The sequence below is a fragment of the Gossypium hirsutum genome, chromosome A05 (genome assembly GCF_007990345.1).
Source record: "Gossypium hirsutum isolate 1008001.06 chromosome A05, Gossypium_hirsutum_v2.1, whole genome shotgun sequence".
Taxonomy (NCBI): domain Eukaryota; kingdom Viridiplantae; phylum Streptophyta; class Magnoliopsida; order Malvales; family Malvaceae; genus Gossypium; species Gossypium hirsutum.
Window position 1 is genome coordinate 110,509,683 of NC_053428.1, and position 23,605 is coordinate 110,533,287.

Genomic DNA, 23,605 nt, shown 5'->3' on the forward strand with positions numbered 1-23,605 from the left:
ATGTAAATATTAAAATAATGTTAAGATGACTATATAAAAAAATTCAATAAATAAAAAATGTATAAAATTATCAAACATTAAAATAAAATAAAATAAATATTTTTTAAAAATATTTAAAAATAATATGGACGAGCCTAAAATGGTCTTAATTTAATCTTTTGCAAATATGTGCGGGTTTGAACAAAATTTTAGGCTCATATTTTGAGTCGGGCCAGGCTTGAACAAATATAAAATATATTAATATTATGATTAAACCCGACCTGAACCTAACTCGACTTAACCCATGAACACTTCTAATTAGTTGGGTTTATTTATCTACTTGATTTGGAAAAAAGAAAGAAAGAAAGAAACAACAAAGAGGTCATGAAATTTTAATTTACATTATTACATATATCAACACACATTAGCTAACTTTTACTTTACTTGAGGTTCAGTTTCAATTTTTCTTTTAAATATCTATCGGGTGAATTCAGTAACTAATCATCTATATTTTGTAAATCCATTAAAATGAATTTTACCATATAACAAGTAGAAATTAGTAAGGGAGTTCCATTTAGGGGCGTAAAAATGATAGTCAATACCATGTCCATGATTAAAAAAGGAGCATGCAACCATCAATTTTAACTTGATTCGATATCGTCATTCGACACATTTCTAAGTGCAATGTCTCCAGCATCGCTAATCCTTAACTAAGTCATCCCAATTCTTTCAAATCGGCTAGTAGTAGTAGCCACCTTAAATGTACTAGATTGTGAGATTTATCTAGCATTAGCAGATCTCCTATCAACTTCAAAATGAATGCCCATGAGAATTGTTCCTTTTTAACATCACTCGCAGAAGCCTTAATGGTTTGGAAATTGTCTTCCAACCATCTCATATTGATCCGGCTACTCCTAATCTTGTTTGGCACCTTCCCTAATAGTTGTTCGCATGTTGCACTCTAATCGACGCTAATAACTGGCCATGTAATGACTTCCTCATTGACCAATAAACCGAGTTGTAAACTAATGTCCTCAAGTGTAATTGTATACTTGCCGAAGGGAAGATTGAATGTGTGCATCTTCAGTCTCCATCTTTCAACCAAAGCACTAATAAGTGGGTGATTCAATTTAGCCCTCCGAGCACGCGAGCCAAGTATAAAAATCTTGCATCTCGCAAGTATTAATGAATGACATCTGGTACACCTTTGCTTGAATTGTTTATGTACATCTCCAAAATCCAATCTTCAGGGTGAGTATATAAACATAATTTTTTTTTAAACAACATAATAATTAACTATTTAAAATTAAATAATTTAATAAATTTTCTTAACATTTGTAATTGAATGTAAGAGACATGCTTGTCATCTAAATGAATAAATTGATTTTCTATTTAAAAATTATAATAGATAAAATAAAATCGAAGAGAATAAAATTAAAAAAATAATTGAGGATTGAAAATTCAAAATTGAAAATTAAAGATTAAAAATAGAAAATTAAAAATCGAGGATTGAAATTTGAGTATTTGATTAAAAAAAATAAAGTTTGGAGGGGTTTATCTAAGAAAAATTATAGTTATTGAATTCCTTATAGCCGTTTTGAAAGAAAAACGCATCTTAAAGAACATATTTGTCTCTAAAAATATCATAAATAGATAATTTTTTAGAATTTCAATCTAATTTCTCAAAAAATTTCAGCATATTAACATAAATTAACAAATCCTCCATGTTAGTTTAGCAAAAAAAAAAAAAAAAAGAAGAAGGGATAAAATACAAATAAAATAAACTACTTTCTTACATAGCAATTAACGTCCATGCACGTAATCACCGTTCATCACCGTCCATTGTTTATCCAACGTCTGAAATCACATTTTTCTGGTCCTACTTCCCCCTCTATCTCTGATTTTCTTTTTCTTCTTTTTGCTACTTTATTTTACAACTTCATTGATAATTTGAAAAAAAAAAAACGGCCGTTTCGGAAGAATCTCAGAGAAGACATTACGCTCTCTCCTTCTCTTCCTCCTTACCTCGCCTCCGTCTTTGCCTGTATATTTTTTATCCTTTTTTTTCATTTTTTAAATAATCTTTATTGCTTCTGATTATAGTTTTAAATTTTTTTTATCTATATTCTGAAATTTTATAATTTTTTTACAAGGAAAGAGGAAACGGAGTATTGATCTTCAGGCAACGTAAGTTTCTCGTTATCGACGTTGATTTAATCGCAATTTAGTTTTAGGATTACATTTCTTTTGGGTTGGGAGGGAGGGTTTGGGTTTCAGGGAGATTACTTTTTGGTGCTTGGTAGTTAATTGATGCGGGAATTTGTTTTTAGATTTTTAAGTTTCTTGTTGAATTTTAATGTTTAATTAACCTATGTCGTGATGAAAAAAATACGATGTGAGTTTTTGTTCTTTTTTCTTTTCTATTTTGGTTGAATTTAACGTCCAGTTATATGGTTTGTTGCTGAGAAAATATTATGAAAACTTTAAAATGAAAACTTGCTTTTTTATATAAGTCTAATGGTCGATTGTGCTCTATTTGGTTGCTGAAGATTTCATCTAAAAAATTGTTTCTTTTCTTTTGTCTTCGTTTTTTAATGAAGATGGGACTTTTTTGAAATATAAAAAGTTGTAAAGTTGTTTCTGGTATCTTTTAAACACAAAACCCATTATTAATTGTAGTAAATGAAGAGGAAGAACTAAATAATATTTAGACATTGAAAGATGGGTTTTTATTTTCTTGTCTTATTGATATAGTTTTATTGATTGATTTTTTTTCTATGGAAGTAGGGTTTTGAGGATGGTTACCGGCAGTAACATAGATATGCTACCAACGATGGATAATGGTTTTGAAATACCTAGTGGGAGTTTGGAAGAGAGTTTGACTGAACTAGAATTGCTTTTGCGAGCTCGTCATAACCAACAATCTGTGGGTCGTGACAGGGATCTTAACATATATAGAAGTGGCAGTGCGCCACCCACGGTTGAGGGATCCTTGAGTGCTGTTGGTAGTCTTTTTGCCTATCCTGATTTTGGAGACAATAATGGTATCAGTGGTGTTGGTGATAGTACTACTGGCAATAATGGAATGCTGTCTGAAGATGAGATACGCTCGCATCCTGCATATCTTTCATACTATTACTCCCACGAAAACATAAATCCAAGGCTGCCTCCACCATTGTTATCAAAAGAGGATTGGCGAGTTGCACAAAGGTTCCAGGCTAGTGGCTCTTCCAGTGGGAACATTGGGGACTGGAGAAAGAAGAAGTTGGTTGATGGTGGCGATAGTTCATCATTATTTTCGATGCAACCTGGTCTTTATGTGCAACAAGGACAAAATGATTTGATGGAACTGAGGAATGCCAATGCAAGGAATATGTCCAGGAAGATGTCTGCTGAGTGGCTTGATAGAGGCCCAGATGGTTTGGCTCCACTGTCTGGTACTGGGATTGGTGCAAGAAGGAAGAGTTTTGCTGACATTCTTCAGGTGATGTATCCCCCACGTCAATTGATAAATTGTAGGTTTTGTAAATTTTTTTATCCTCATTGTAACATGATTTGTTTTAATATTTCTTTACTGATACGGGTTGTTTTGTCCTGTTTTCTTGTGATATTCCTAACCCCACCTCAAAAATATATTGACCTTTAGGTGATTTCCAGTTTACGTCCCTTTTCTTTGTTTGATTAATATATATTGTTCTTTTAATTCCTTTTTTTTTCGTTGTTGGACTTATCTTTGAAGTTACTAAACTATTTTCACAATACACTTTCAAGATCAGACAACTTGTAGGATTCCGTGTATTTATGGGAACTTAACCATATATTTTGAACCAGTTAGGGATGCTAGTTCCTTTTTTCTCTTTTGTTCTTCTTGTCTTTCATGCTAGAAGGATTATCTGAAAACTGAATAATACAATAATGTGATAACTTACTTTAACCTTCATATGATGATCAAAATAATCTGTGCAAAGAAAAGGATGGTATCAAATTTCAGCTTCTAGATCCTACATTACTTTGTTCTGCCCTTTAAAATAGTTTTCCAACATTTATGATGGAATGTATTCAATTATTTAATAATGTATGGTTATTTTCCACCTTGATGTTTTGTTTAGTAATGATGTAGTCTTTTCTTATTCCTATTGTTTTTCATATATAAATTGTTTTTGTATGCTTGAAACATCTTGATATTGCTTAACGTTAAACATCCTAATCTAAGTTAATTGAAAATGGATCATTAAGTGAAATACTATTTATTTAATTTAACTTGTTTTGTAGCACAACTGATATGATAAATCCTGCAGGGTGGACTTGATCGACCTGCCGTCTTAACTGGCCACCTGTCAAGGCCAGCAAGTCGAAATACTTTCAGTGATATGTTGGATGTGGCTAGCATTGCTGATCCCAGCCCTCCTGGTTTTGGTAGTGGAGCAGAGTCCTTGGAGGGCTTGCCTGCTGGTGTAGCTCATCTTAAGAGCCATGGTAAAACCACTTCTCACTCTTTTGCCTCTGCTGTGGGTTCTTCGCTATCAAGGAGTACAACTCCTGAACAACATTTAGTTGGGAGGTCTCCTGGTTCTGGACTTCCTCCTGTTGGGAGCAAGGTCAGCCTAGTAGATAAAAAGAATATTGTTGGATCAAATGCTCAAAATGGGCATTCGTCTGCTGTGCCTGAACTTGCTGAACTTGCAGCTACAATATCTGGGTTGAACTTATCGAAAACTAGACATGCAGATGAGAATAGCCACATGCGATCTCATCTTCAGGCTGATCTGGGTAATCAGCTGAATTTTCCATTAAGCATGCCAAATGGTCATAGTCATAGTGTGCAGCAGCAATTCATTGACAAGTCCAGTGCTGAAAAGCTCTCATTTTCTCCAAACTATATTGACTTTGCAAGGGAAAAGGGGATTGCACCTAATATTAATGCTTCTAAGATTAGTTCCAATGGGGAAGTCAGGATTCCCAAAAGAACTTCCTCTTCTGCAGATCTTTATGCAAAAGTGCATCCTTCTGGATTTGGAAGTTTGGAAGGATCTGATGTTGCACATCCCAATGTGAATCTTTTGAACACAGATTTCATTGGCCGTCTACCTGGTGCTTATTCGGTTAACCAGAAGCTAAATTCTGCGGTTAAGAACAATTTAAGTGCAGGTATGGTATTTTCTCAAATCTTGTACTTTGCTTTTGGTATTTTTCATTTTCTACATTTTTCTCTTCAACATCTTTTTCTTCTGGTTTTTATTTTAGGTTCCTCCTTGACTGGTACTGGTGATAGGCAAAGTTCAAATAGAGCAGGAAATCAAGGGTCTGACCTCCTTTCTCCACTTGTAGATCCTCGTTTTATCCAATACTTACAAAGAACTTCTTATGGGACAACTGCGGCTAGTCCTGATTCTTTGCTTGCTGGGAACCATGGTGGTACTTTGCATGGGGATTTGGATGGCCTTCAAAAGGCATACATTGAGGCAATACTAGCTCAGCAGAAGCAGCAGTATGAATTGTCGCTTTTAGGTAAAGCTGGTGGTCTAAATCAGGGCTATTATGGGAATTCTTCATATGGTCTCGGCATGCCATATGCTGGAAACCCACTGGCAAATTCTGTACTTGCGAACATTGGTTCTGGGAGCATACAGAATGATAGAACTGCACGTTTTAATTCAATGATGAGAAGCTCATCAGGGTCATGGCACTCAGATATCAGTAGTAGTATGGATGGAAGATATGTATCATCTTTATTGGATGAATTTAAGAACAACAAGACTAGGTCTTTTGAACTCTCAGACATTGTTGACCATGTTGTTGAATTCAGGTAGGCGTCTCGGTGCCTTCCTTTACCTTAAAATGCATTCGTGCGTGTAATGTCCTGACACTAATTTGTATTATGATGCAGTACGGATCAGTACGGGAGTCGCTTTATTCAGCAGAAATTAGAAACTGCCACGGAGGAAGAGAAGATCAAAATATTTCCTAAGATTATTCCCCATGCTCGTGCTTTGATGACTGATGTCTTTGGAAATTATGTTATACAGAAAGTAAATGCTTCATGATGTACTCATTTAAATCTTCCAACCACCTGTTTATCCATATATAATTGGTTAGTCTAACTGTTAAGCTGGATTTGCAGTTTTTTGAGCATGGTACAGAAAGTCAAAGAGTGGAGTTAGCCACTCAGCTTACAGGTCATGTGTTGCCTCTTAGCCTTCAAATGTATGGTTGCAGAGTGATTCAAAAGGTGCATCAATTGTGTTTCCCTTTCTTTTTATTCTTCCTATAAAAAAAAAATTCTCTTGCTTTCTTGGAGTCATTGACTACCAATAGTCTCCATGGCACTGAATTCATTTTCTATTAATTCCAGGCATATTGGTATTTTTACTGTTTTACATGCTGCTGGAGACCATTTTAATCGTTTAAATTATAATAGCTATTGTTTTGTTGTTCGGAGCACTTAAGTGCATCCAAGATTCTTTGAGTGTAACTGGATAAATTAGCATTGTAATGAGTTTGGAGCTTTTCATGCAAGTTCCTTATGAGAATGGTTTACAAGGTTAAAGTAAATTGCTTGTATATCTTTGGGGTTATGGAAGCCTCTGATTGCTACAAATCCGGTGACTGCAGGCTTTAGAAGTGGTTAATGTGGACCAGCAAACCAGAATGGTGGCAGAGCTTGATGGTTCAATCATGAAATGTGTTCATGATCAGAATGGTAATCATGTTATTCAAAAGTGTATAGAGTGTGTCCCTCAGGACCGAATTCAATTTATCATTTCAGCTTTCCATGGCCAAGTGGTGGCGCTTTCTTCCCACCCTTATGGTTGTCGTGTCATTCAGGTTTGAAACATCCCAATCCTACCCTTTCATTGCTGGAGATTTGTCATTTACTTTTATTGATTTTACTCACTGTTAATGCTGATAGAGGGTGCTGGAACATTGCAATGATGCAAAAACCCAACAAATCATTATGGATGAGATCATGCAATCTGTATGCACTCTAGCACAAGATCAATATGGGAATTATGTTATTCAGGTATCCAAGCATCCCTTTTGAATCTAGCCTATTTACTTTTCATTTGGGAAACTGATCTACGTTATCTGCTTTATTGTTTTAGCATATCCATTGCTAATTGTAATATGTTTTGTCTTGGTTTCTAGATCAATCTTATTATTGAATTATTTTGAACAATGTCTTGAACCTGTTTCTGTGTATGTTTGGTTTCATGCTTAAATGACTCATTAGTTGTCCCATTTGACTCATTATTTCTTCCCTTTTTTCCTGTTGCTTGTTCCTCTAGCCACCTTCTGCGAATATGTCCTATGTCGAGCATCAATGTTGTGGTATTATGTGTCACTGACACGTTTATCTCTGTGTGGTAGCATGTTCTTGAACACGGTAAGCCACATGAGCGGTCCACTATCATCAGCAAGCTTGCTGGACAAATTGTGAAGATGAGTCAGCAGAAATTTGCTTCTAATGTCGTTGAAAAGTGCTTGACTTTTGGTGGGCCACAGGAACGACAAATTCTGGTCAACGAGATGCTTGGTTCAACCGATGAAAATGAGCCATTACAGGTATGTTGCAATAGTAATTTCTTTTTCCACATTTAAATAGTGATTCATCATTCATATATTTAGTAGTGTAAGTTTTATCTTCTAGTATTATTTCTTCTTTTTCCTTTTTACATCAAGTTCTATAAAAACCTTGAGTTTTGTTACAATATATGTTGAAGCATCATCTCTCTTTGTTTCCTAATCAAATCGATACAATAAATTATTTTAGCAAGAAACTTGAAAAAATATAGGAAATTTGGAATTATTCAATGTCATCCTAAAAAATATGGCGTGTTTGTAGAATACTTCGCATCTATGTTGCTTAGACTCTTCATTTTTCATGAAGTACCTGTATCCAACACATGGATATGGGGATATGACCTCCAAGTATCCTTCAAATACATGGAAAAACCTTGAAAATTAACCATATCCATATCTGACACTCACACCCAAGTCCGAGTAACATAGATTTGCATCAGAATTTAAATAGTAGCTGCACTGTGACATTGCGGCCACTATTTTCCGATTTCAGATTTCTCTGCCATGGATATTCACTGCTTATATTTACCATAATTGCCAACAATAGCATCCATTATATCCGCAACTACAATAGATGCTACATGACCAAAAACACATCCGTGACCATATTTTAATCCTTTCTTAGCATCCCCTAGACCATTCTAAGTGCATTTTGGGCCCCCCTTTCTTTGTTGTTTTACCTTTGGTTTTTCCTCCACTCCAAGTTTTTCCTTATATATATGTTGATGCAAAATTCCCAGGTACCATGGGATGCTTTTGTAAGCAGTATAACTGTGCACTTGTATGAACTGACGAGCAATAAATCTTAGGTGTCCCTATTGGAGACCTCACATTGCACTATTTTTACAAATCAAATATCATATATATACATTTGAATGATCAGCAAATAGCAATTTTCTCTTTGTTAATTTCTATGAAGTTTTTCTGCTTTTGATCCTCGATTTGCAGTTGCATAATATGGAGTTTGTTGAATGCATAACAGGCTATGATGAAAGATCAATTTGGAAACTATGTCGTGCAAAAGGTTCTCGAAACATGCGATGATCAAAATCTTGAGTTGATTCTTTCTCGAATCAAGGTCCATTTAAATGGCCTGAAGAGGTATACTTACGGGAAACATATTGTTTCCCGTGTTGAGAAGCTTATTGCAACTGGAGGTAAGCACCGGTTAATATTTGTCATAAAGTTCGACCTACTTTCTATTTAGCCTGCTATTATTAGTCACTCATGCAAACTTAAAAACCACATTTTTTTTTCTCTGATCACAGAAAGGCGTATAGGATTACTATCCAGCCTATCCTCATTGAGCTCCTGAAAAGCCGATATATGGCTTCTCTTCTCTGCATTCCTGACAAGACTGCAAATCAATGCAATTTTGTACAGCTGACATGGATGGTGAGTTTCTTATTCATTATCCTGAGTCTTATCCCTACTGAAAAGAAGTTTGTAGATAAACACAAATCTGCTAGACCTAGAGAATAAGATGATCGTTGTCGATATATGAGTTTGTATATTCATTGCACTAGCACTATTATGAAAAGAAGACTTCACCGATGGTTGAATCGGAAGAGGATGGCATATATTTTTCATATCCATTCTGGAAATTTAGATGATTGAAGCTATATAGATTGTACAAAGCAGAAGTTTGGGTGTAAATTGCTTAATAACAGGTAGAGTTCCCCAATTAGGTGAAGTCTTTTTGAACTTTTGAGATTTTTTTATGGGAAGCTATATATATATATATATGTAAATATGCAGCAAAGTTTTGGACTGTTATTTTGTTGGTAAGGCTTATTATCTGATGAATATTATTTATTTATAATGTTTTTGCTATTTATTAATGTACTCACCATCCTAATTAACTTAAGGGTTCTCAATGCATTGGAATATTCGTATTGATTTTTTCAATCTATCATCTTTATTCTTGTTTTGGTACCCTCCGGTTAATTATTTGTGCAATTTAAGCCCTTGTTTAAATGGAGAATTGTATTTTTGGCTTCTTCAAAAATTCAAAATTTTAATTCAATTTAAGCTCTTTTAATACAATTTTTAATTTTGATTCTTTCAAATTTTAATAGTGTTAATTCAAAATCAATATTAGTACAATATTTTTGGGAAATTTTCATCATACCTTTTAAACATTTTCTATGACTAGAATTTCAAGTTATATTTATTTATTTTTTGACAATATTAATTTGTACTATAAAAATTTTGACATATTTGCATTTTCATGCCTACTTGTTTTTATTTATGATAGTATTAGATCTAATAATGAGTTGGATCATGAGTTTAAGTTTGTTTTTGGTTATGCTGGTACTAGACTTAACAGTGAGTTAGATCACTCGTCTAGGTCTAAAGGTCAACTTGAAAAGTGAAAATATTTAGAAAAAAGTAGAGGTCTAAAAAATTGACTAAGACAAAAATATAAGACTTGTTTTTTAAATTTGTTGGGCCCTAGGTAAGATATTTTGGTCTAAGTTTGGCCTAAAACAATTGCTTTGTTATTGTTTTGTTGTCATTTTGTCATTGTTTTATTGTTATTTTGCTATTATATTACTATTAACAATTTTGCTATTATTTTAAAAGTATTTTGTTACTATTTTAAAGATATTTGTTTGTTAAGTTGCAACCATATCAATATTGCTTAAATATAAATATTTTTTAATATATTTTTAATTTGTTGAGAAATATTTATTTTAGTGTATTTCATATATTATATTTTTTAAATTTATTTTTTATGAAAAAAATTAAAAAAAAGTAATACATATGACTTGGATTGGATTCGGGTTTAACATTTTTTTATCTAGATCAAACTTGAATAAAAATTTTGGTAGGGCTAAGCAAAACCCAAATCTAAAAAATGCATCAACCCAACCCGGCCATTCTGTTTTTAGTTACTCTCTCTGTTTATTCGTGTCATGTAGTGGTATAATGTATGGTATTGGCAGTGCTAAGCATTATTCGATAAAAATTTTAGCAACTTAAAAGAGCAACTAGAAAAGGCTTTGTAGAGAAGAAAAAGAAATCTAAAAAATACAAACATGTTCATTAATCGAAGAAATTTTTTTGCACTCCGATGGTTTTAGGCTTCACAAACAATATTAGCAAATGTGTCTCATAATCTTAATAATATCACAAGAACTAATAGTTTTATAAGTAAATAAAAATGAATAGAAAATATCATTACATACACTTATTTACAATCAAAGATGGTATTCTATCTCTATGTACACAAAAATAGAACTTGGAAAAAGATGCTTGATGTTTTCTTTGAACTCCTTGGAAAGTTAAATGAAGTGCTAAACATCTTCAAACCATCCACCATTTCTTCTTTTTCTTAGGCAGTTCTGGACATAACACAACAACATTTTCTTTAATCTAACATATAACAAAAGTACTGATCTGAAGATATATCTATCTGGCAACATAAAAAGCATTGGGAAAAGAAGAATAATATATGTAATACTTGTACCTAATGTCCACCTGACAAAACAAAATAAGTAGAAAGTTTTTGGGTCCGAAGTTACTAAGGAACAAATGAGTCCGAGGTAAGTTAAGAAACGAGTGTTGCTGTTTTTACCTCCTTCAGGATATATGGAATTGTAGTGCACCTCAGCCCAGAAACTCAAGAAAATAACTGCACAAATCACAAATCATAAACAAGCAACATGGAAGTAAGCATCAAGTACATAAAAACACTGGCATCCAGAACAGCCTATTAGACAAAGTATAGCACAAACATAATCCCAATTCCAAGCAGTTCTTGGCTTTAATTACAATGCTTAAATAACTAAAGACACAAACATAGCAAATTGATTATCAATTTGGACCATGATATGACAAAATAAAATCTCAGCACAAGTATATCCACTCGTCAATAATTCAACAACCTAAACTGTTTCACAACCAGCAATGCGCACACATCCTTCTTTTACATATCTAAATTTTTCATTTTCTGTTTTATACCATAAAGTGTATACACAACAAGCATTGTAACTTCGGATTGACCTTGAAATCTAAAATCTAATTATATATTGGAACATCTCAGACACAAGAATCATATCTGTCATGAAAAATTAATGCTACATCTCCAATATTAAATCAAAAGAAAAAAAACGAAAAGAAAAGAAAGGATTAAAAACATTAACATGTCTTACTTCGTTCAGACTTTTGATAATGTGGAAGGATCTCAATATAACATGTATCCTTGAATGAAGTTAGTATAAATATCTTCACCCCATACTGCAGTCAACAGCAAATTTACATTTCTCAAGTAGTCCATGTCAGAAAAAGCGAAAACACTAGCATCGGAAATGAAATGAAGTATCTTAATTTTTGAGTGCTGGAAACCATATAAATTTGCGACAATCACACATCTCTTCATAGCAACTTCTCAAGCATAACATGCATGATCCGACAAACTAATTCTCTTTACAATAAGTAAATACTAAAGAAAATACAAACAGAAGTCCGAAATTATTATGCTATGAGACTTACCCAATATGATTAAAGGTTTAAAATTTCAAAGAATAGGAACCCATATTACACGATTTATTTTGTTGCCTTACTTCAACCCACAAATTTGCAGCCATTGTCATTTCTTTAGGCAAGCTTTACAAGATATTGCTTCACATAAATTTGCAAACTTAGAAAAGCCACCAACTCATTGTAGTAACAAAGTTTGACCAAATAGGTATAGCTTCATGTTATACTTCTTTTAGAAGATAAGCATGAATAAAGAACTTAATGACGAAGTTTCAAAAAAAAAAAAAAGGTAAAAAAATCAGTTTCATATATAACAGGAGTTTTAAGCCTTATGGTAGAACAAATTTACGGTCTACATTCAAATTCTAGCAACTCAACAGTCAGCTGGAAAAGAACCATGCTAAGTCATGCTAGAAGTAAAAAGGTTTGGTAGTTGACCATACCCAATCGGCAGCTGCTTGCAATGTAAGATGATCCCCCCATTCACTGGTCCTGTATCATCAATGTAAATAAGTATATTAAGGATGAATGTGTCCTTAGAAAGTTTTTAGTGATAAAATAGTAAAGAAATAAATATTATTACTTGTTCATTTTCTTCAAGTAGTCACCATAAGCCATTGGAACATAACCCTCATACATCTCCGGATTTGATTTAAGCTAATGAAATCAACACATCATGAGAAAACAGAAGCACAAGGCTAACAGGTTAAACTATTAACTATGCTGTGAAAGGACTTAAGTTGACAAGATAAAATTGAACTTACAGAAGGGGAGGGAAAAAAGACAACCAACCTGGGAAACAACTTGCTGCCTCACAAACCTGTGGTGGTCTTGAGAACGGTAAAGTTGATCTGACAAAGAGCGAAACTGGGACATATAAAATAAGGGAAACATGTAAGGTATTTACAAGAAGGGCTAATCAAAATTAGTAAGAGACGCTCTAGGGTTATAAAGTTCAGTTAATAAGTCAATACTGAAGCAAAACAACCTATTTAACACCCATGCAAGTTGATATGCAATTTAATATATAGTTTATAGTGAATCAAGTAAAAACAACCTGACAGTTACCATCACCATGAACCTTATTCTCAACCAGACCATACAACAGCAACCTGAAAGATAAAATCATAAATTTTAAATTAAATATATGTTATTAAAACCAAAAGTTCAAAAGAGATCGCATTCATGACTAAACCAACTGAACTCCAAAGCATCTTTTTAAGAAAATGGAGAAGAAAAAACAAATGGAGAAGGAAGTTTGTAGAGAAAGGGAACTGAATGGCAAAGGAACAAACATTTTACCAAAATGGATCCCAACACAAGAACTGAACTATCTTATAGAACTGTCAACAACCACTTGGCCTAGTGGCAAGATATCTGTGTTGTGTTATATGAGAGCTTTAATTCAACAAGTTCTCATTGTAAACAAAATATGCATGCTCAAACACAACTTACCACATTGAAAAAAAAGGAATTAAGGACCCTTCCGAAAAGGAGAAGAACTATCTACTAATATGGATCCAAACATTAGCAACCACATCATAGAAATGGGAAAATGTCAAATGTGCCAATTAAATGGCACCAATTATCCTCTATCCACATCTTAAAAGATAACATTCTTTTCATTTTTCATTCCTTGATTTCCCACTACTGCAAGAATGAAACTTAGAGCAAGTGGATCTCATTCTAGTGAGTACAGTTTGGAGCTAAATGAACTCAGGTAACTAGATAAGTGAGATTTCTATTAATAGACTTTGTTAGTTACTTTTCTTAAAACATAATGCAAAAGGAATATCAATAGAGGGGACAGAGTGAGGAAATAAACTTGATTCTTAGTTTACCTGGAGCTGTTAATTTAGAATTTGCACTGTGATTTACTTGTAGCACTGCATAAATTTGAGGTATCATCCTTCTAAGGTATTGCTATCATTAAAGAAAAAAGCTTCTTTTAGGAATTTTATGGCTCTTGGTCAGGACTACCAGAAAAATGGGGGGGGGGGAGGAGGAGGCTATAACATTCAAAGAGAGATCAAATTTTAACCAAGTAGTATCAAGTGATGCATAAAGTTCTAAATGAGTGATATTTAGTCTTTGATAGACCACGTAACAAGCATGAAACCAGCGGTACTACCCTAGTTGCTTGATATGCAGATGTGCTTCTATCAATGGTCAAGGGCTTTCTTCGAATTACTAATCCTAGAATTGCATCATATTCTGGAATGTTAATTCTCATTATATGAAAACTAAGATATGATAGCAAAGCAACCCAAAAATAGTATTTTGCCTCAAAATCAAAAGAGAAACAGATGAAACAGACCAAGATAAAAGAAAATGCCAAGCCAAACCTTTCAAGCAGCCTTTGATGGTCTGAAATCTCTTCATCAACCGATGGTATATCTCCATTAATTTTAGGTACATGCTACACAATCACAAAATTAGCAACGTCAATTCCGATTAAACTCACTAATAGGAAAAGAGTCAAGAATTCATACGCATGAAAGAATTTTTCCTTTTTAAATCAGTAGAAACAACTTAATGGTGAACCTTGAGACACTTCGAACAATCCTACCCTACTCAACTCTAATGGTTGAAGTTTAAACGAAGAACATATAAACAATGAATCCATTTGAACAGTTATGAACATTAATCCTACCGTTCCTGAAGACATTGTACACCGAACAAGTTTCATAACATTCATTAGAAATTTTCTAACCAAATGGGAAAAAATCATAATTATCCTTAAACTTAAATACATTTGGCTCTTATTTTTCAGTACATTGGAGGAGAAAAAAATATGGTAATCTTGTAGCCTTCATTACTGAACTTAAAAACTGAATATACTTCCACAAAACATAAGGAATGAAGTCAGAACAGGCATTCTTTTATTGAAAGCTTGTCTAAGATTGCAACTGATGCAGGATATCTTTTAATTACTATGAGTTATTCTTCAAATTTCATTCCTCAGGAAAGAGATCAAAAACACAAGGACTTCAACAAATTTATAATAAAATAAAATCAACTAACAATGAAAGAAAAAGAAATGTGATGAAATGATGCTTCCACCACAATGCAGAGGAACTTCAGTTAATACTAACAAAAAAAAACCACCTTTGAAATCTAATAAACAAAGCAACTTTCCAGACTTGTACGTAGTACTTACAGGAATAGGAACCATGTCATTCAACCTCTTCTCTACTTCATCATCAAGAACAGATGACTCGTCAATTGTATCTATACGCAACATGTCTTCACCATGATAAAGGTTGTCTCCCATGCCATAATTACCACCTTGTTCACTTATAAAATCATCTAAATCCCTCGTCCCATGATTAACTTCATCTTCACAATCTATACACAGTAGGCAACACTATTGCATTAAATAAAGTCCCTATAATCAATTAGTCAAAATGGCAACTTCAGAAGTTCACACTACCAGAACCATGTTGTCTTCCTTGAAGGCCAAACCAATCTTGGGAAAGAATAGAGTCTCGGCTAGGATTAGTAAATCCGGATGCCTCTGCAGCAGCGACTCGTGAGAGTTCCTCTTGCAGGGCATGTGCAATAACAGCATCATTCTCTACATTTACACATTCAGGTTCATAACAACCCTCTCTAATCTGCACAGTTTGACTATTGTATTTGTCATACTGAGTAATACTACAACGGGCACCAGAATGGCTATATACACAAACTTGTATATCTTGGAGACCCCATCGAGCAACATCAGGATCTATATCACATGTAATCATTGGTAAAATTATAAAAGAATGTCGTCCACGTTTCTTCCTTAACTTGTTACTCCCGGAAAGAAACTCTAAGGAAAAGAACAAAAAAAGAAGAAGAAAATGTGTCATAATTAGCACATGAATATCACCCATCTCAGATTAGGCAAATATATAGACAAATTGCCGAAAGAAACTAACATAAAAATTTGAATGTAGAATAGAAGCCCAAAAACTCTAATTCCAATCTACAAATTCTTAGAAATGGTTTACGATTTTCCAAATATAATAACTATAAACAAAATTATTGCAAAAATTCTATAACATTCAAGATATAATTGTCATGATCCAGTTACAATGATCATATCCAGTAAAAAAACTTCTTATCTTTAGCTATTCCATCAATGAAAATTGATGCATACAGTGTATAAGTCGGTATTGGCCAAAATGAGAAAAAACAAATTGAAATTTTGATGGAATAGTTATGTGCCAGCCTGAACAACCGGTACTGTTACAGTATCGACTACCATGGTATACACTGAAATTTAGCGTCAATATTTAAGCGATGAAATGCCTTATCAACAATTTTGAGTGAATTTTTAGTGAAGATTTATGTCTTCACTCCAATAATACTACCGCATTGACGTCTAATTCAAGATTTTTATTGCAAATAGGAGATTGGAATTCAGATTCCTTTTATTTTACTCAATCTGGTGTTATATATACATATATCCTCCCATCTTTATCTTGTGGTAAAGTTGTAGAAGCAACATGAGAAACCAATTCCACTTTATTTACTGATATCCATCTCATCGATTTGATTCCTTCATAGATCACTCAATCAAACATTGCCTACCTATCGCTAAATATAACAAGGTCGAAATACAATTCCTTACAATAGGAAATCCATAGAATTTATTTCCAGTAAGGAAAATTTTTCAGATATAGAGAAAAATGAATTGAACAAAAAAAAAAAAACACAGAAAAATCCAATTATCTTTCATGGATAAGAGAAATAGAATCTTTAAAAGTTACCAAAAAAAAAGAAAAGAAAAAAGAAGCACAACCTTACCTGATCTAAAAATTACAGCAGCGAGCAAAGAATAACAGATAAGAATGGATTGATCTTTAACAAATCAAATTTTAATTATCTTAAAAAATACTATTACAGAAGCGGCTCAGTTTGAAAGCTTCAAAAAAGTACAGCCTTGAAAACTAAATATACCTAACATTAACACCTGTTTACCTAATATTTTTGACAAATCCCTAATTTGTCAACAAATTATAAATATTCTCCACCAAAATGAAAATAAATCATATCTATTTTACATTTCGAAAATAAACTAAAGTTTTCATCCAAAATATTAATTTAATTTAATTTTATCCTTTTTTTTAATTATTTATAAAAATTTTAAAATTAAGAATAATTTAAATAATATATATATCATCGAATAAAAAAACTACTTATACCTTTTATATTTATATACTTTTATAGGTTTTTCCAGTCATGTTAATTATGAGTTAGTTTAATGCAACACGTGGTTAAAATTTAGATTATTTCATGAAAATATTTTATTTAAAAATTGATATTTTTAATTGTTTCGACTGTCTGATAACTTTGTCTAGAAATTGACATTCTTAAAGTAGGGAATTAAGCATGAATTGGAATGTTGAAAAAACTACATTCTCTGACGTATGCTTAGATATTTTAGGCATCCAAATCTTATCTTTCGACTGCAGATGAAAAACAAATAATAAAAGGGTGAGTATTCAAATCACTAATTTTTTTTTTTAAAAAATTATCTTTAATTTATATAAAAAAATTAATTAATTATAAAATAGTAACAACAAATAATAATATGATTGTCTTTCTATATAAAATTTAATTCAAAGATCAAGTGTTTTTTTACATTAAAACTGAAAAATGGTAAGTGTTGTCTACTCAACCATCACCAAGTGTTGGATGCAATGGCAAAACCCAAAAAAATAATAGGGCTTGAGCTTTGAAGACAACATCGTTGGAAGGGATAGTCATGAACTCCGAATATGGACCATAAAATGAATATAAAAAAATAAAAAATTGATTTGAATGATTCACATATGTTCATTAGTTCCATTGCAGAAAAAAATGAAAGACCCGATGAATCAGAACACTGTCAAGTGTTCAATCAGGAATAGGAGACTGGTCCAGTGTATACCATCGAACGAGTTGCAAACCAGTGAACAACTGATTAAACTGGTAAAATTTGGTTTTAAGTTTCTGCATGTATCTCCATACACATTGGAAATGGGCAACAAAGTACATAAGATTTTATATAAGAACCTAGAAGCTAGCTACTATTTTAGGGTGAATCACATACAAGATACTCTAAAGCATCTAAAATTTTTAATTTAACTACGCAGAGTTTGATCTAAGCTTCAATCCAGGTAGATTCAGATTTTATGTAGCAGTTCAATGTTATAGCCAGTTGGCCCAGTTCAACCCTCATCACCAGTACACGATATTGCCAGAAAAAAGGTCCAACCCACCATACAGGCATATATATTATCAGCTTATATAATAGAAATAGCTTGAAACGCCAATCCAACTTACCTATAAATTTGTATATTGCCTTCTGTATGCACCTTTCAAGCTTATTAAGCTGCTTCTGCATATAACATTGCAGATTCAAGTTTAGTTTCTAGGAAGCAACATTGACAAATTGATAACACACAATTTGATTCACAAATACAATAAATTGAAACCAAAGCCTATTGCTTAGTACCTCATTGACTTTTGAAGACAGACATGCCGGTGCAACAGGGTTTTCAAATTTAAACTTTGGTAGCAATGTGTGAGCAACTTTAACCCTCTGAAATTGCCCATCATTCGATACATAATTTCAGCACAAAGTTGTGTTCGAGTGAAAAAGGTGACCAGGACAATTACACAAGTTAATGATAGAGAGTCTTAACAATCATTGTGTAGTCATATTTTATTTGCAAACAAGTAAATACAAAAATCTTACACGTTGGCATCTCCCAGAATGGTGTATTGTCTGCTATAATCTCTCAAGAATTATGCACACTAACTACTACTTCTATTGAACAAAGATAAGTCTCATTGCACATTTCCTTCAGAAATTAAATATTCTGGAATTGACTAAAATATTTTAAACCATTTATAAGTTTCAAAAAGTACCTCCACGATGAAAGGAATGCTCGAATGTGGCAACAGATCTAACACAAGCCATTCTTGACTGCTATAGTTAGTGACAATGTCTAAAACAGATCCCCCCTGCCCACTGACAAACTAGTGCATAAGCATTAAGCTTCAACGAAAGCTCTTTGATACTTCTTGTGCTTGAATATCTGTTCTGTCATCAGATTTTGCATCTATATCTGAACCCTTCTCCAACTTTTCATGCTTAATAAACCGATTGTTTATCTTTCTATTCTTCAAAATCTGATCGGATTCCTTTACCAACCTTATATATTTCTTCCTCACAACCAGCATAGGATGTTTTTCTATGCTAGAGTTACCACAATATGCCTCCTTAAGAATTGCAGTACAAGTTTTGTTCTTAAAAGATAAATAAAACATATGAGGATGCCTTTCGAATGCTTTATGGACTTTCTGAGGTAATCCAAAATATTTCTTAAGACACAAAAGCTTCTTCCTTTCAGCTGAGTGCTCAACAAATAAACTCAACAACTCATGAAGAATCCCCACAACTCTCTTCTCGGCAAAATCACTATCCGGATCCAAATGCCAAAAATCCTCATAAGGTGAAACATACGGAAGTTTTTGAAATTCATTTAGCCAACTTTCAATCTTCCTCCTTAGCCTTAAACCCTTTGATGGAAAAAGTGGAAACTCAATTCCTTCCAATGTACCACCAAAATAAACCCCATTTTTAATTGCATTTCTTTGCATTGTAGACAATACTTTTTCTCCATTACTCTCAACAGTCAATCCTTTCAACCCATCTTCCATATCCACAAACCTAAAAGACTCATCAAGAAGATCCCCTTTTGAATCGTCCAAAAACCTTTCAGGCAACCCCAAATACCAAGCCATTCCTTTAATTATCTTCAAAGGCAAAACTTTATCTTTACTCATCAAAACAAACCTTTTCAACCTATCTTTCAAATCCTCCTTGCATTCCTCCAATACCCTTTTCTCCTCTCTATCAATCTCAGCAGCTTCAGGGGTCAACCTAAACCAAGGCAAATTGTGTTCACCTCTAAACTCCTCAAAAACTGAAGGGTATTGCCTTAGGAACCTAGCAACCCTAATGGAAATATCAAATTCCAAGCCTCTTTTTGAAACAGAAGAAATTGGGATACAACCATTGGGATAATTCACAATGAAGTTTTTGAGCTGAATAATCGGTTTAAGCTCAGCAGATTTATGGATGTGTAGTATGGAGTCAAAGAATGGATCTTTCTTCCATTTCATGTACACATTCACATAGTTGCTAATTTGGGTATATCTAAAAGGAGATTTCTGGTGATCGAAGAGGGAAAAGACTGAAATTTTGGAACAGAAAAATAGATTTCCAAAGTGGGTTGTAAAGTAGGAGTTGTGAAAAAACATCGGTTTAGGATTGTTGGGGGAGATTTATGAGGTTCTTACCATGTTACCAACTCATTGTTGTTGGGAGATGCAGAAGAAACAGCAGGATTGAGAAGGTGAGAGACCTCGGATGGAATCGCTACTGCAGACACCGCTGGCTATGTGGTTGCCAGCCTCACTGCTCACAGGCGTCTACGGTGTATGTATGGAAAAGTAAGCTTAAAAGAAATTTAATCAAAAGTGATGGGCCCAAGCCCCATACAAGAGAAAGGCCTAAAAAGACCAAAATACTACAATGAAAGCAACATCCCAACAATTGGATAAAGGAGAGGGACAATATTCCACCCACCAAGGAGGGGGAAACCAAGAGTCGCACCATTAAGGGGGGCAGTGCTGCATATTTGTTCATATCACTTCAATTTTAGCATCAAGTTCATTTTATGTAAATTTTAACTGGTTTGCATATTTTTCTCTTGTTTATGTTTTTTTAGTGTTGTGCCTTATTGTAACCATTTCTCCAAAGTTATGTTCCTGTCATATTTTTAATAATCTAAATTTCATAACCTAGTGAATAGAGCTGTTAATGGGTGAAATCAGATATTAACCTGGAGGAAAAAGGAGGAAGAGATAAGTTAGCTGCACCACCACCTGCGACAGCTGCTCAACCAGCCATGGTTTTAAAGAAGTTGATGAAGTAAAAAGTAGGATTCCTTACTGAAGATTACCAATCGCCCATGATTCTATATATTTACATATAGTTAAAATGATGGTGAATAATTGAGAGTTTGGAGACTTGATCAAGTCGAGTCCTCATAGAAGCCAACAAAATGCAGTCTTCTTAAATGAAAAAATGAGCTGGAACTTCCTACAAACTGCAACTCCAATGCTTTTTATTTATTTATTTGCTACTTAAAAAAACTAATAAAGTAAATAAGCAGCCGTCAGCTCCCATGGCACATGATCAAAAAATCTTCAAACCCAATATAAATAACCATATTTTAATTATATATATAGTTGTTGTCTTAATCTTTCTCACCTCAGTCATAATCCACATGAATTTGTCAAACATTATTATTGCTTCCTTTATCTTTTGGCGGCGGCGTTTCATTTATTACCTTAAAAAAGTTATTTTTAATAAAATTATTGAAATAAATTAATTTTTAAAAAATTTATGAGAATAGATCGATTTTTAAATTTAAATAATACCAAAAAAATTATTAAATTTAAATAAATTTATCTTTGGCGTTCAAGATTTTTAAGGCATTGGAAATGAAATTTTAGACCGAAATATTTTTCCCAATTAAACCTTGTAATGGTATTATAAAAATATATATATTATATAATAAAAATAAAAATAAACATACTATAAATATTATAATATACATATATAAATTCATTACCATAAATATATTTTTAATAAATTTATTATTAAAGATAATACAAATTTAATATTAAATATAATTATTTATTTAGGTAAAACGAAAACGCCCCCAACGTATCAATCCGTAAGTCAAACATTAAAATTCCAATTTTAGCCTTGAAGCTAATTTGACAAAGACAACACTGCAAGTAATTCTTGTAAATGCCGAACATGAGAAGGAAATAAAGGCTTCAAAGTCTCTGTTTCCATTGTCTTCCTTAGAAAGTCACATCTTTTCGCCCCTCCAAACTACCACCACTTCCTCCGCCGTTACCACCATCTCAACCACCCTGAAAAACCTATCACACCTTAAAACCCGCTAAAATTTCCCCCAAGGAAAAAATTGTCATTTCGTTTTCCATCTTCCTAATGTGTAGATCAAGAAAAAGCACAGATGCAATCCAACCAACATCTTCAAATTCAAAAAGACGATCTTTTTCATCATCTTTTCAAACACCCAAATCCTTGAAACCCTCGTCCTCTTTTTCTGATCCATCACCTTCCACCATTTCCACAACCAACGACTTAGCTTCCTCCTCCAGCAATTTTTACTTCAACTCTTCAAGCTACTCCCTTTCAACCCAAACCTCCAACACCCTGTCATCTTTAAGAGCTTCTCTCCCTGAAAACCCCCATATCTACGACTTCTCCCTCATCTCTTCAGCCACCACCAACTTCCTCTCCAAGCGCTTCTCTTCTTCTTCCTCGTCATCTTCATGGCTTTGTCACCTTCATGGTAAACAAGTTGTCGTTTTTCGAAGAAAACTGAGGCGTTCCATTGAGTTAGATGACTTGGTTCACAAGTTGTCGGTCATTTGTAGGAGTCACCATAGTAGTTTGATCAAGCTTTTGGGTGCTTCCCTGTCTGGGAATTTTGTTTATCTCGTGTATGAATATGTTAAAGGGGCTAACCTAGGCGATTGTTTGAGGAACCCCAAGAACCCAAGTTTCACACTACTTTCTTCTTGGATTTCCCGTATGCAAATTGCTATTGATATTGCTCATGGATTGGATTACATTCACCATTGTTCAGGTCTGGAAACTAGCTTCACCCATAACCATATAAAGGTCACAAGTATTTTAGTCGCTGAAGATTCTTTAACAGCCAAAATTTGTCATTTTGGCACTGCTGAGATATGTGGGGAAGTGAGCAAAGAAGAAGGGTCAAGAAGCCTTGGGAGAACAGACAGTAAAGTTATGAAAATTGAAGGAACAAGAGGGTATATGGCACCTGAACTCCAATTCAATGGTTTGGTGACACAAAAATGTGATGTTTATGCATTTGGGGTAGTGGTTTTGGAGCTGTTGAGTGGAGAGGAAGCCTTGAAGTTTACGTTTGATGAAGTGGACGGAGGGTACAAGAGAGTGAGTGTGATAGATACAGCAAGGGAGGCAGCGGCGGGAGGCAGTGGAGGGGTGAGGAGGTGGGTGGATAGGAGGTTGAAAGACTCATTTCCGGTGGAAGTGGCGGAGAAGATGGTGTTGGTGGCATTGGAATGCTTGGAGGAAGATCCAGAAAGAAGGCCTGAAATGAAGAAAGTTGTAGGGAAGGTATCAAAGTTGTATTTGGAGTCAAAGAATTGGGCTGACAACATTGGTTTGCCTACTGATATCTCGGTCTCAATGGCTCCAAGGTAAAAACCATACATAATTTGGTTGCAGGTTTTGGTTATTTGTATGAACAACACAATTTTTGAGAGCTTGTATTTTTTTTATTATTTGCTTTCTTATACTAACAATTCATGATTCTTTTAAACAAGTAGAGGTAAGTGTAGATATTTGTACATGTTGTGTATAATACAGAGTTAGGTAAATGTATGGAGATATATATATACACACACAAACACTCTTTCTGGCACA

General features: G+C 33.6%; 4 protein-coding genes across 8 annotated transcripts; 2 read left to right on the forward strand and 2 right to left on the reverse strand.

The window, feature by feature from the left end:
* The first annotated feature begins 1,867 nt into the window (after positions 1-1,867).
* Positions 1,868-9,379, forward strand: LOC107904273 (pumilio homolog 4). Of its 3 annotated transcripts, none has more exons than XM_016830585.2 (12): positions 1,870-2,023; positions 2,133-2,166; positions 2,767-3,463; positions 4,278-5,127; positions 5,224-5,785; positions 5,867-6,008; positions 6,101-6,208; positions 6,592-6,804; positions 6,890-7,000; positions 7,348-7,542; positions 8,543-8,717; positions 8,829-9,379. In XM_016830585.2, exons 3-12 carry the CDS (start codon positions 2,777-2,779, stop codon positions 8,873-8,875), a joined length of 3,090 nt encoding a protein of 1,029 aa, XP_016686074.1. In that variant the 5' UTR covers positions 1,870-2,023; positions 2,133-2,166; positions 2,767-2,776; the 3' UTR covers positions 8,876-9,379. The 3 variants fall into 3 exon arrangements, with proteins under 3 accessions (XP_016686076.1, XP_016686074.1, XP_016686075.1); XM_016830586.2 differs by having other exon boundaries at positions 1,872-2,023; positions 2,138-2,166; XM_016830587.2 differs by lacking the exons at positions 8,543-8,717; positions 8,829-9,379 and having other exon boundaries at positions 1,868-2,023; positions 7,266-7,542.
* A 1,229-nt stretch (positions 9,380-10,608) lies between these two features.
* LOC107904272 (OVARIAN TUMOR DOMAIN-containing deubiquitinating enzyme 9) lies at positions 10,609-19,057 on the reverse strand. Its single transcript, XM_041114628.1, has 13 exons — positions 18,949-19,057; positions 18,533-18,619; positions 18,361-18,415; positions 15,479-15,859; positions 15,206-15,393; positions 14,391-14,464; positions 13,103-13,157; positions 12,838-12,912; positions 12,629-12,702; positions 12,489-12,537; positions 11,718-11,802; positions 11,141-11,197; positions 10,609-10,907 (listed from the first exon to the last, which is right to left on the reverse strand). The coding sequence occupies exons 4-13, from the start codon at positions 15,792-15,794 to the stop codon at positions 10,870-10,872; spliced, it is 1,011 nt and encodes a 336-aa protein (XP_040970562.1). The 5' UTR covers positions 15,795-15,859; positions 18,361-18,415; positions 18,533-18,619; positions 18,949-19,057; the 3' UTR covers positions 10,609-10,869.
* LOC107904271 (protein WHAT'S THIS FACTOR 9, mitochondrial) lies at positions 17,909-20,886 on the reverse strand. 3 transcript variants are annotated; one of them, XR_005927650.1, is made up of 3 exons: positions 18,949-20,886; positions 18,533-18,619; positions 17,909-18,415 (listed from the first exon to the last, which is right to left on the reverse strand). XR_005927650.1 is itself a non-coding variant. In XM_041114627.1 (1 exon), the coding sequence occupies exon 1, from the start codon at positions 20,344-20,346 to the stop codon at positions 19,081-19,083; it is 1,266 nt and encodes a 421-aa protein (XP_040970561.1). In that variant the 5' UTR covers positions 20,347-20,886; the 3' UTR covers positions 18,718-19,080. The 3 variants fall into 3 exon arrangements, 1 of the variants encoding a protein (XP_040970561.1); XR_005927649.1 differs by lacking the exon at positions 18,533-18,619; XM_041114627.1 differs by lacking the exons at positions 17,909-18,415; positions 18,533-18,619 and having other exon boundaries at positions 18,718-20,886.
* A 986-nt stretch (positions 20,887-21,872) lies between these two features.
* Positions 21,873-23,567, forward strand: LOC107904269 (lysM domain receptor-like kinase 3). The gene has a single exon (XM_016830579.2). It carries the CDS (start codon positions 22,115-22,117, stop codon positions 23,381-23,383), a length of 1,269 nt encoding a protein of 422 aa, XP_016686068.1. The 5' UTR covers positions 21,873-22,114; the 3' UTR covers positions 23,384-23,567.
* Positions 23,568-23,605: the final 38 nt, after the last annotated feature.

Bases quoted from the DNA above. Each gene is read 5' to 3' on its own strand.
- LOC107904272 (XM_041114628.1), bottom strand. From the start codon at position 15,794: ATGATTACATGTGATATAGATCCTGATGTTGCTCGATGGGGTCTCCAA. The intron at 14,465-15,205 runs GTAAGTACTACG...GTGATTGTGTAG, and splicing joins ATGACATGGTTCCTATTCCT to CATGTACCTAAAATTAATGG. The intron at 11,803-12,488 runs GTATGGTCAACT...TGTTGACTGCAG, and splicing joins TGCAAGCAGCTGCCGATTGG to TATGGGGTGAAGATATTTAT.
- LOC107904269 (XM_016830579.2), top strand. From the start codon at position 22,115: ATGTGTAGATCAAGAAAAAGCACAGATGCAATCCAACCAACATCTTCA.
- LOC107904271 (XM_041114627.1), bottom strand. From the start codon at position 20,346: ATGTTTTTTCACAACTCCTACTTTACAACCCACTTTGGAAATCTATTT.
- LOC107904273 (XM_016830585.2), top strand. From the start codon at position 2,777: ATGGTTACCGGCAGTAACATAGATATGCTACCAACGATGGATAATGGT. The intron at 3,464-4,277 runs GTGATGTATCCC...TAAATCCTGCAG, and splicing joins GTTTTGCTGACATTCTTCAG to GGTGGACTTGATCGACCTGC. The intron at 6,209-6,591 runs GTGCATCAATTG...CGGTGACTGCAG, and splicing joins GTTGCAGAGTGATTCAAAAG to GCTTTAGAAGTGGTTAATGT.